Genomic DNA, 12608 nt, shown 5'->3' on the forward strand with positions numbered 1-12608 from the left:
TCTTCGCTGAACTGGCCGATGAGCTCCCCTTATTTCTTTCGTCCGGCTGCCTGCCACCTCTGTACTCCCATTGCTTCGTCGCGCGCGCACGCTTCACTCTTCTACGGCGACGTCTGCGCCCGACTTTTCCTGCACCGTTGAAAAATTGGCCTCGGGTTGCGTCATCGGTAGTTTTAAATCTCAAGGGTGCTTCTGCACCACCTGCCACAGTACTTCGGCACTTTGATTTTTTTGCTCTGTCGCCTTGTCCGGCCGATTCACCTGTGCTAACGCTGTACTCAGGTGCGCCCTGAAACGTTCTGTGGATAGAACGGAAAGATCGGCGCTCTACACGCAATTCCATTCGCGAACCCGCTGTTCCTTTACTTTTTGTCCGGTAGTTCAGACGCATACAAATGAACTTTGACACCGACGCAAAATGCCTAGTTCTGCTTGCTGCGCTAATATGCTTCGAACCTTTCTCAACACGCGTAGAGCTGCTTGTCTCACTCGCGGCTCTGCGACGTCTCTTTCGTCTGCGCCGCTTTTTGCGTCTCGTTTCCGAGCCTCCCGATCGCATCTCACACTCGTGAACCCTCTCACAGCTTTCGTCAGCTGTCTCAGTCGCGCGGTCTAAATGATTTTCGACCAAATCATTTTTATTCTCACCCTGTAGACCGGTGGACTGGTTAACACACTGAGGAACAATGCAGTTGCTTCCCTTCGAAAAATCTTGCTCGCAATCCGGAGAGCTGTTTGCAACTGCACTGATACCATTCTCTACTGTCGCTGCTTCTCCGGAACTTTCTCCGGTGTCCTTGACTACTTCCACATTGTCTGCAAGATCCAACGTGGCGACAAACACAGTTGAGGTCTGTACCAGCCTTTCTACAGCTATCCTAGCTATTTCGCTAGCATTAAACTGGCACAGCACCTCGTCGCACTGGCTCTGACCTTCATCGGCCTCTCTACGCAGCGCAGCATCTTTAGCAGCACTCAAATTTGGTTCTTCATCGAACCTGCTGCTGTCTTTAAACGTGCTAGCCTTCTCTACAACTCTGGGCTGCACCTCCCACTTCTCGTGCGCTACACTTACGGATGACTGAATTTTCCGTCTCATTGCCTCGTTTTTCTGTTCCAATTGTTCGAGCACCAAGGCGCGTGCTCGATCACGCTCTTTTCTATCCCTTTCCTCCATTTCCTGTTTTTCAAAAATCTCTACTGCGTTTTTAATTTCGTCCTCACTGGCTTTTTGCGAGATCAGCCTCCAAATCGCTGTCCTGCCCATTCCTTCCTCTACTTCAACGCCTAGATGCTTACTCACAGCCAAATGCTCATCTCTTAGCATTGCCTTCCACGACATGATTGCCGTTGTACTTTGGTCCTGCATCTCACACATAATTAGGTGATCCCTACAACCTACAAAAGGTAATCTCCCTAATTCACACACAATCCAGCTTCTATTAAACTCACACAATTGAAGCCTGGAAAGTCAAAAGCAAAGACCAAGCACTCACCACAGCACAGCACCATGTCGTGAAGTTCATCTCACCGCTTCCAACCAGTTGTAAGAGATGGGAGGAAGGTCGCTGATGGCATCCCACCACTGCCACCAGTTGTAAGAGATGGGAGGAAGGTCGCTGATGGCATCCCACCGCTGCCACCAGTTGTAAGAGATGGGAAGGCATGTCGCTCGCTGATGATGGCAACCCACCACTGCCATCAGTTGTTCAGGTCGGAAAGGAAGTACGCTGGAGGATACGAAAACAAAACATGTTTATGGTATTATTTACACATATTTACAGAAAAAAAGGGTTAGTGGTTTCACAAACCACGAGCGTGGTGGTTGAACGTTACATAGTTCAGAGCGACGTTCAGCACTCTGCGGCGTCGTTTTATGCCCTGTCGGGCTCCTCCTCTCCGAGTTTAACACCAATCACGCACACACAGGTGAGGAGGGTGAGCATGCACGGTCCACGTGAACACTGCACTGTGGTGGCGCCAGCAGGGCTCTTCCTCGTCGTGTGTGTGCCGTTAGTCGAGAGTTCCCACGATCCTGGCCGCATACTTCAAAGGGTCCACCGCACAACTCGCCCAATTAGCGGGGCGATCTGCGGTGGCCGTCGCGGTCTCTTTCAGGAAGACGCCGTCCCTGTTGCTTTTTTTCGTCGTGGCGTCGCGGCGACACGACGTCTCCTCCTCAGGCCAGCAGGGACAATGCCTGGCGGGCATAGGCAGTCGGCCGGTCGGCTACTTGACGGAGGATTAAAGAAGCGCCGCTCTGCCGTCAGCTCTGGCGCCGGTCACGCCAGCTTTCCTGTCGCCCGATGAGTCGCAGAGTCCATTAGTCACCGCTTCTGCTCGAAGAGACGACAAAAGGGTCCGCATTTGAGAGACGGGAACTCGCCTTTGCTTGCCGCATGGTCTGGATAATTGCTCAAATCTTCGACAGCGTCTGTCAGACTGGGCGCCGAAGGGATTGAGAGTCTCCCCAGTGGACCGGTTTCCGCACAAGGGCGTCTGCCCAGACGAATTTCCAGGCCAAACCTAACAACCCATGCTATGGCACTAATCATATTTTTCATTAGGTCCTGATTCATAATGATTTCTCGGTTTCACAATACGTATATCCACTAGTAGTAGTGAAACATTTATTCATTATGAGGTTTCTAGGCAAGTAGGCTGTGTCTTCCCTCGAGGGAAGACACTGGCCTATCTACACTGCCTATACACTGTATACACTGGCCTATACACACTGGCCTATATACACTATATACACTGGCCTATATTCCATCTAGAGAGATTGAAAGTCATTGAACTGGTCTATCGCTGGGGCGCCAAACTTTTTGCTAAAGGTCTTGTCGTGTTCAAGGTTGGTATCCCAAAGCAGTCAAGACTGCTTATAAAAAAATTGCCTCCAGCGGAACTTCTTGTTCAACTATATCTCATCTACTAAAACCTCCATCCTCGCTGGAGCGTGTACTCAGTCTAGAAACAGCTTAGTTGCATAACAGCCGCTGAAACGTATTGTTCTTAATACTGCCCCGGTCATTCAGAATAGGCGACTTGGGAGATGCGGAAGCGCTGGCTATCCCATTGGCAATAGCTTCCACGCAAGTAAGAAATGCAATAGCGACTCCAGAGTTATAGCGGGCAGGACGCGCCCTTCCTTGGACGCGCCCTTCGTTCCACCTGCTGAGCCAATATGCTGGACGGTGCTGCTGTTATTATGGACGGTGATGAACTCCCTCCGGAAGAGTTTGGAGAGGAACACGGCTGGCGTTCCGCCGCGGTGAAGAAAAGCTCGAGGCGCACGAACGCCAGTGCTACAGAGCGTGCCACGGCATGCGGTGAGAATGCCAGGGGCAATTTCAGTGCTACAAGAAAAGCTCTACACTTGAAGAATCAAGTTATCAAATCATCGAGAATGCCTCGACTGCCTAGCGAGCACTGGAAGATTATCGTCCGTCCAAGGGGTGGCTTGGATGTTGAGAAGGCGGGCTCAGCTAGACTTGGCCGGGCAATCGCAGAGGCGGCTGGAATTGTACCCACGCTCATCAGTCAGGACATTGTCTGCCCGAATGCAACGCAAAATATCATAGTTATTAGCACGGCGTCCCGTGCGAACGCTGACTCTTACCTCAGGATGAGCTGCCTTACATTGGGAATGAAGAAGTATGACATCAACACTTACGAGGCTGCCCCGCATGAGACCTGCAAGGGGGTCATCCGTAAGATTGACGCATCGGAGAGCCAGACGGAGCTGGAGAGGAGCATCCTTACTGAAAGAAACCCCACGGCTCTGGGAGTCAGACGTATTAAGAACACTGAGACGGTGGTTATTGTCTTCGATGGCTACAAAGTTCCCAACTTCATTTATTTCGGCACAGCGCTGGTCAGATGCTCGCTTTACCATCGGCAGCATGACTGCTGCTATGCCTGTGGCAGACTCGGGCACAGGGCGGACGTCTGTCCGACACCGGACGAAGCTGTGTGCAAGAGGTGCGGACTCAACAACCCTGATGAGAACCATCAATGTTCCCCGACCTGTGGATTCTGTGGCGGCCCACACGCCACGACGGATAAAAGTTGCCAGCAAAGGTTTCAGCTTCCATTTATTGTGCGAAGGCGGCGAAGAGAGCGCCGTGCGGAATCAGAGCGTCGTAGTCAGCAAACGGTACCTGCTAACGCCGACGAGGGTGTGAGCCAGCCTGCACACCGCAACTCCAGTTCAAACAGTCGTTCTGCTGCAACTGGGGTGGACAGCCGTGACTCATCGCAACAGGCAAGCAGTCGGTCCAGATCCAGATCTCGGTCCAGAAGTCGCTCCCAAGGCCAGCGAAAGGGAACTTCGTCTAAAGGCCGAGCCAAGTCCCGGTCCAGAGATCGTCGTCGGTCCCAATCCAGAGGCCCATCGCACTCGAGGAGCCAGTCCAGGGACCCGCATGGCACAGTCCGTTTCCAAAGCCCACCCCAACCGGAGATGCAGGGTGGCTCCTGGGCTGACCGGGTGCGCAGCGGAGGAGGTGAAAAGGTAACGGGAGGCACTGCGCCAGAGCATGGTCTAGCGGAGCTAAATCAGCTTAGGAAGGAGAATGCCGAAATGCGCAGCATTATTGAGTCGCTGAGAGCCGAAATGGCTGAGCTTAGACGTGTCAGTACATCTCAAGCTACTCTGGCATCTGCTTCTCCGTGTGTAGGTTCTCCCTCTCCTCAACCCATGGAGGTTCCCATGGTCGTGGAAGCGGGCCCCTCGGGTAACCCAGCCAAGCGTAAGGCTGCGACTTCAGCCGAGAATGTGCAGGCTAGAGCTAAATCTGAAATTAAGGAGACTCTAAATTCAATTTGCCTTGAGATTCACAAACTTAATGAGCGTTTCTCGGCGGTCGATCAACGTCTCACAGTTATGGATCAGAAAATAGATATTCAACATGCCAGAATTCAATGTGTGGAGAATCAATTACAGAACGCCGGCCTTATGGTGCAGAGCCCCAATATCAGGGGAGCAGCTCGGATTCACCCGGATTTCTTTCCAGAGGGAACGCCTTTATCGGCGCCCATTCCCATGAGTATCCCCAGTTCGAATAGTACAGTTGCTTCTGTACAGAACCTGACGGCAGGGTCAGGGAGCACCTCCAATGATCAAGATGGCCTCGCACGCTGAATTTCGTATATGGCAATGGAACTGCAGGGGGATCCTTAGCAAAAGGGGTACCCTGCAGCAATTTGTCCGCTCTCACAGCGAGAAGCCGCAAGTGATCCTACTGCAGGAGACGCTGTCTGATAGTGTAACCCTCCCGGGGTACAAGGCACATGCAGTTAAAGGGGAACGCAGAGGGATTGCCACGTTAGTCAGCAACAAGTTCACCTTTGTGACACATGATCTAGGGGTAAGACCTAATAAAACGGAGCTCTCCTTAGTTGAGGTCATTCCGAGTTCTTCCAACCTTTCCAGCATTTTTATACTGAACATATATAGTAGCCCTAGTGATCATAGGCAGCGTTTTAGGACGATCATAGCTAAGGCAACCAGAATGGCTGGGCTCTCTCCTCTGGTTGTGGCGGGGGATTTTAACTCGCCTTTCCGGGCGTGGAACTACCCGTATGATTCAGCTAAAGGCAGGAGCTTGTGGCAGGAGACGGGAGATGCGGATCTCTCGTTAATTACGGACCCGATGTTTCCTACTAGGCGCGGCACATCCACCACCAGGGACTCCACCCCGGACCTAGCTTTCGTGAAAAATGCTGGCTCGGTAGGTTGGGAAAATCTTCTGACGGATTTAGGAAGTGATCATTATATTACAGTTACTAAATTACAGATGGAGGCAAAATCTAAAAGAAAGTTTACTTACGTGGATTGGGATAAATTTCGGGAGTCACGCAGCGCTCGAGCGGAACAGGGGGAAATCCCGGACTCTCTGGGGCAATGGACAGAGATGCTGCTGCAGGACGTTAGAGCGGTTACCAGAACCATTGAGACAGAGGTACAGACAAACAAAATGGACAGTCGGCTTGCACATTTACTGGAGGCAAAGCAGTCGCTATTGGCCAGATGGAAGGGTCAGAGACTTAATCGTAGGCTTCGGAAAAAGATAGCAGAGTTAAATACACAAATTGAAGAACATTGCAAAAACTTGTCGAGGCAGCAGTGGGATGAAATTTGTAATTCAGTCGATGGACAAATGCGAACCAGAGGTAAATGGAATCTTTTAAAACACTTGCTTGACGAGTCGGGCACTAAATCTAATCAGAGGGGGGTCCTTGCTAGAATACTTCATCTTGCTCAAAAATCCTCCTCGGGCGCGGAGCTATTGGGGCAGCTTGCTGAGAAGTATCTACCGCTAGCAGTTGATTCCATGCAAGCCTATCCGGGGTATATGGGAACACCTTGTGCCCATTTGGATGAACCCTTCACCATCAGCGATGTGCGACGTGCCCTGCACGAACTTAATGGCCGATCGGCACCGGGTCCAGATAGGGTCACCAACAAAGCGCTTCGGAATTTGGAAGATGACTCTGTTGAATTTCTTACTGATGAGATTAATAGGATTTGGAAGGGAGGTGACATCCCGGAACAATGGAAGTTGGCCAAGGTGATCCTCATTCCCAAGCCCGGTAAAGCACCAAGTTTGGACAATCTGCGCCCCATCTCTCTCACGTCATGCGTGGGAAAGGTGGTGGAACACGTTGTCCAGAACCGAATCGCGGACTACATAGAGCACAATGATCTCTTCCCTCACTACCTTATTGGCTTTAGGCCAGGCCTCTGTACGCAGGATGCTATGAAAATCATTAAGTGTCAAATTTTAGATAATCATACCAGAGACACCAGGGCGATCCTAGGCTTGGATATAAAAAAAGCGTTTGATAATGTCCGCCATGATTCTATTTTAGATGCGATCTCAAGTCTCAACCTAGGTTCCTCATTTCATGCGTTTGTCAGATCCTTCCTGTGTGGTCGAAAAGCCATACTTAAAGTTGGAGATCTAGAATCGGATGTGCAAGCGCTGGGAAATAGGGGCACCCCGCAGGGATCTGTTCTATCACCCTTACTTTTTAACATCGTCATGGCTGGTCTCTCGAGGCAGCTTTCTGGAATTTCAGATGTTGGTCATACAATTTATGCCGATGATATCACCATTTGGTGTAGAGGAGGAAGTGATGGCACTGTAGAGGCGGCCCTGCAAGAGGCCATCGACACTACCGAGAGTTTTCTGGAAGACACAGGCCTTTCTTGCTCTCCGGAAAAGTCTGAGCTTCTCCTCTATAAACCGGTCAGGAGGGGCCGTCGACCGCGAGGCTGGGTGCCGCCCCTAGAAAATGACATCCACTTACGTACCAAAAGTGGACGATCAATCCCCAAAGTCGCTTCCATTCGGATCTTAGGTATGACGCTAGAAGCAACGGGCACCAACACCATCACGATTAAAAGGTTGGAAAAAAAGACAGACAGTGTTATTAGGCTCATAAGACGGGTGGCTAACCGAAGGACAGGACTATCAGAGGACAACTTGGTCAGGCTTATACATGCTTTTCTGCTGTGTCATTTTGCATATGTGGCGGCAATGCATGTCTGGAAGAGAATGGAAAGGGACAAGCTTAATGCAATGATCAGGAGAGCTGTAAAGAATGCCCTTGGGCTCCCCAACTACACCCACACCAATCGTCTCCTGCAGTTGGGAATTCATAATACATTGGAGGAAATTGCGGAAGCACAAGAAAGAACACAGGTAATTAGGCTGTCTGGCTCAAAAGCGGGGAGGATGATTCTCGCAGAAATGGGTATTCCACCAGCTCAGATTGAGGCTATGTACCAAGGGTTGACGAGGGATCAGAAGGAAAACATCATTGTCTCGCCTGCCCCGCGGAACATGCATCCCCAACGTAATGTTGGAAGGAGGAGAGCGCGCGCTCGGGCCCTTCTTCGCCAAGTTGCGGATCTTGACGGGGGGGCCTGTTTCGTGGACGCGGCGCTATATGATGGCCAGAGAGACCGATTCACGGTAGTGGCAATCAACCACAAAGGCATTACAATTAATGCGGCGTCGGTATGCGCCAGAACTGCCAATGCAGCTGAGCAGGTTGCCATCGCCTTGGCTCTTTTAGATCAGCGTAATGAACACATATTTAGCGATTCTAGAGCTGCCATTCGTGCCTTCAGTGTTGGAGCTGTGTGCAAAGAGGCCAAAAATATACTCGGTGATAAGTTGCTTACAACCCATACCATTACATGGTTCCCAGCTCATATGGGAAACATGGACGGAGGGATCATAAATCTCAATGAGTTGGCCCACTCCAGGGCGCGAGGGTTAGCTGTCCGCGGCCATGGAGGACCTTTGGGTCGAACTGGAGATTTCGTAAACAGGGATCCGCCAACTACATATAATGAAATAACCCAACATTTCGCTATGGATAGGAGAATCTTTCCACCTCCACATGCGAAGCTAAATAGAGCGCAGGCGCTTACATTGCGATTACTTCAAACAGAAACGTACCCTAACCCTGCCTTTCTTCACAAGCTTTATCCTGATGTTTATTTAACCAACTCGTGTACAAAATGTGGCGGTTTAGCCACCTTACACCACATGCTCTGGGAGTGCCCTTCGGTACGTGGCACCGATACAGCATCGTCCAGAAAGTGGGACTCCGCTCTCCGGAGTCCAGACATAACATCGCAACTTTGGGCTGTCCAGAGGGCCCACGATGCGGCGCTAGGGCTCGGCCTTACTGTCCCATCGTGGGAGCGGCCCGCCGTGTGCTAGGGCGCACGCCTTCGGACTTGTCAATAAAGTTTTTCCAAACCAAATCCAGAGTTATAGTCGCATGTTTCACAGAAAGGCGAAGGAAGAGGCCGCGGGGAAAGAAATAAGTGGAAGCACAGAGAAGCTAGCTAATTATTAGACCGGGTGACTACCCTATGCAGGGAAAGGGGAGTAAAATATTATAGAAAGGAGATGTTGTGAAGAGAGAGAGAAAATAGAAAAAAGTCAGTTTCGCCAAAAGGGCAGAGCAATTATTGCGATGGCAACGTATTCGAATGTTTTACGAAGCAAGGCAAGCATATTTAGGAGCAAAATTAATAATAATAATAATAATAATAATAATAATAATCAATGGGCTTGCTAAGCAACCAAGTTTCCTGCGGCGTGACCACAGTAGATGAATAAAACAAGGCCCGTGCGTGGGAACGGCGTTGATTTACGAAGTGAAGTTGGCAGTCAACTCATGTTGATCCGATCTCACGTAACTCTACAAAACGCTGGTATAAGAAAACACGGCCGCTCCAGGTACACTTTTGGCACTGTATTTATGTGTTTTTGTCGAACCTGCGACCTTATAATAACGTGTTCGAAGCATCGAACGCGTTATTCAAAGGTCGTAGGTTCAATTCCTGCTAACGGCAAGATGTTTTTTCACCCACTTTTTTTTCTTCCTATTTGCATTAAATTGGTTCTAATAAGTTCCCCTATACATTCCTTGGCAATATTGTCTGTTAGATCTCTCTCTCTCTCTCTCTCTCTCTCTATATATATATATATATATATATATATATATATATATATGTGTGTGTGTGTGTGTGTGTGTGTGTGTGTGTGTGTGTGTGTGTGTGTGTGTGTGTGTGTGTGTGTGTGTGTGTGTGTGTGTGTGTGTGTGTGTGTGTGTAATGTGTGTGTGGGGGGGTGCAGGTGTGTGTTTGTGTGTGTTCTCAAGTAAAGTGGACGAGCGAACGAAACACGATGTTTTATTGCCTACGTTGCTGCCGGGGAGCGGCCTTTTTCAGAACATACACGTCAGACCAAAACAAGCACACGAAGTTTGTGTTTTGTTGTTCAGTTCTCTTGTGGCCGGGTGTTAAATTGGCTAATTCTTACCGACTAGCCTAACCTTCTGACGTTCTTGGTTTGTGACCTGTTCATATAATCCATCTCGCTGTCCGTGCTACTTCACCGGCCACAGCCACTACATGCGACAAATCCTGGAGGCACTGCGGTACTGTCACGAAAACGACATAATCCACCGAGACATCAAGCCCCATTGTGTTCTACTCGCTACCAAAGAGAATTCGGCGCCTGTGAAGCTGGGAGGATTCGGGGCCGCCATTCAGCTCGAGTATGACTACATCTGCTCCGCAGGTACGAATATAGTATCAACTAAGTTTTTTGTGCATTTCGTGTAGAGCCAATATGTGAGTGGTTCGAAATACCACCCGCTGCAATGGATTTTGTGGACAGGAAAGCTTCATTCTACGTAAAAACAGCATGAAGGCGTTCTGATGAGTTGATACATTGGCATCATGAATGTCATAGTAACAAGACTGGTTTCCCCAATGTTCCAGGGTTTCAAACGGTCAGCAGATAATGCTCCATTGAAAGGGCTGGCATTCTATTTTTACCTTTTCGCACAGTTGCACAGAAAGACCCGCTCAGCTAATTCAGTTGCACGCCAGGTCCTCAGGGTTAACCACACCTGTAGGATACCCGTCACTGAGAGTGCCACCCCAGAAACCTTTAAGGGTTCCTTTTGTGACTACTGCTGTAGCTGTCTGTATTATTCAGAGCATTGCCGTCTTTATGAGCCTAGATGGTCTTGACTCATAGATGGCGTCTGTCTGAGTCTAGATGGACCGGGAGGGCAAAATAGACTTTAAGCAAGTAGACTTAACTAGAAGGAGGTTATCTGATTGGTGGCTAAAGTCAAGGCACGAGTGAAAATTAAACTCTTCACTGCAAAGTACGAATCCTCAAACTCACTTTTTAAGGAAAAAATAAATAAATATAGTTTTGAGTTCATTAAGTATTACGGCTTGGTGGCGCTAGCCACCGCCCGATCTAAAGGGTACAGCCATATCCATCCATCCATCCATCCATGGCGCAGGCCGGTCCCTCTTTCAATCAACCTGCCATCCTGATTTCTACGTTGTTAGCTGAAATAGTATTTAATTAGGTCTGTTGTTTGACTCGAAAGTGCCCTGTGTGCGCTTAAAGATTCGCAACCTACGCACTTGAGAGATTCTGCACAGTTTGCTCATATTAAGCTGCCGGGAAGTGTGTTGCCCTTAGGAATACTCCACGTGCCATGCAAATTATACGGCAGCAGGCATACCAATGTGAAACTATCACATGCTCGGCGTCCACTTTACCTGTCGGCTCACTTAGTCCTAAGTTGAGTGAACGAAGAACCTTATATTTGCTCAGCGTCAGCAAATTGAATTTAGCAGGCGTTCTTTAACGTCACCGTCAGGGAGTCAACCATGCGTGTGCTCTTTAAGGTATTGAATGGTTTATTAGTGAAGCTGTTTTGTAAGTTTTCACTTCTCAGTGCCATGTAGAGAACTAATAAGTGAAATGATGAAGAATTGCGTATTATGTTTCTTTTTTTTTTCTTGTTCGTCAGAATAGCATTAGGGGCTAACTGGGTCACTCTAATGATTTAACAAGACACGACACAAGAAAAAAAAACATACGGAAATAATAAGTGGTGATCTGGAGCCATTGTCGATACTTCTGTGTGTGTTTTTCTTATCTTGTTGTAGTTGTCTGCTCTTTTTGTTCCCGACTTGCGCATACAACAATAATTCATCACACTTTTTTTTTTCCTTGCGTATGCGAAAATTCTGCCTGGCGTTCCTGCATACGTTAAAAATTTACGCCGTTTAATGTCCTATCTTTAGCTTCTTTACATGTCGTTATGCATGACCTATGTGTTGCTAAACTGTTCGCAAACAAGCCATAGTGTTCGTGGCGCTTTCCATAAGGCGACCTATGCACTTTTTCTGCAGCCTTCAAACTGCTTGGCTTTTTTTCACGAGTCGGTGTCATGTGACACGCCTTGGAGCATTTTTTTTTTTCAGCTTTGCATGAATGTGCGAAATGCGGGCAACTCATTTTCAATAATATAGGTACTACCAATATTACGCTTAAAAGTATACCGTGGCAAAATATTTTAGTAACATGCGCCAAAATCTTTTCTCTCATAAAGAAATGAGAAGGTAAAAAATTACGAGGATATTATGACAGTGTTGCGAGTTCAGCACAAACGTGTTCTAGCAATTGGTGTTTTTTTCTTTCATTATACTTGCGAAATGTCTCAACATCTGTTAAATTCTCACATAAACATCACTGAGCACTCAATAAATGCATCGCTAAGTACGCTGACACTTACTCGAACGTTTCTTGCAAAATACGCACTTTCGCACAAATGGCACTTCGCATACCATTTATAGCATGATTCCTGCATGTGGTGAACATCACCAAGTGCTTTTGTTATAGTGCCCATGGTTGTAATCACATTGCTATAACTCCTACGAATACACATCATGTTATCGTAGAAATGCTACCATGATCCAAAAAAAAAAGCTCACGACAGCTGCCAAAAAAGTTGTTTTTGAAGCATTAGTGCCGGCTATTTAGCAAAACTGTGTTGAAGTTGGACGACTTACATAAACAAGAGGCCCTAAACGATATACGCATCGCGTGTTGGCAGAAAAAGATTGCCAAGACTGTCTCTTGAACATGTTCAAGACAAAAGCACTTGGAAGCGTTTTGATTTGAGCGAACAGAAATAAGAAACTGTCTTTGGCAAAGTACAAAAAAAGCTGCTGTCTTGAATATTTGATGCTTGGTTGTTGT

At 48.3% G+C, this 12608-nt stretch overlaps 1 protein-coding gene across 6 annotated transcripts in view; it reads left to right on the forward strand.

Moving 5' to 3' along the window:
* The window catches only part of CASK (peripheral plasma membrane protein CASK), an 822681-nt gene that overhangs the window by 315536 nt on the left and 494537 nt on the right, over positions 1 to 12608 (forward strand). For all 6 annotated transcript variants that reach the window (XM_075887512.1, XM_075887514.1, XM_075887513.1 and 3 more), the window contains exon 5: positions 9937 to 10112. In XM_075887512.1, the coding sequence (XP_075743627.1) occupies positions 9937 to 10112 (176 nt within the window). The remainder of the gene's footprint in view (positions 1 to 9936; positions 10113 to 12608) is intronic.

The sequence above is a fragment of the Rhipicephalus microplus genome, chromosome 1 (genome assembly GCF_043290135.1).
Source record: "Rhipicephalus microplus isolate Deutch F79 chromosome 1, USDA_Rmic, whole genome shotgun sequence".
NCBI lineage: Eukaryota > Metazoa > Arthropoda > Arachnida > Ixodida > Ixodidae > Rhipicephalus > Rhipicephalus microplus.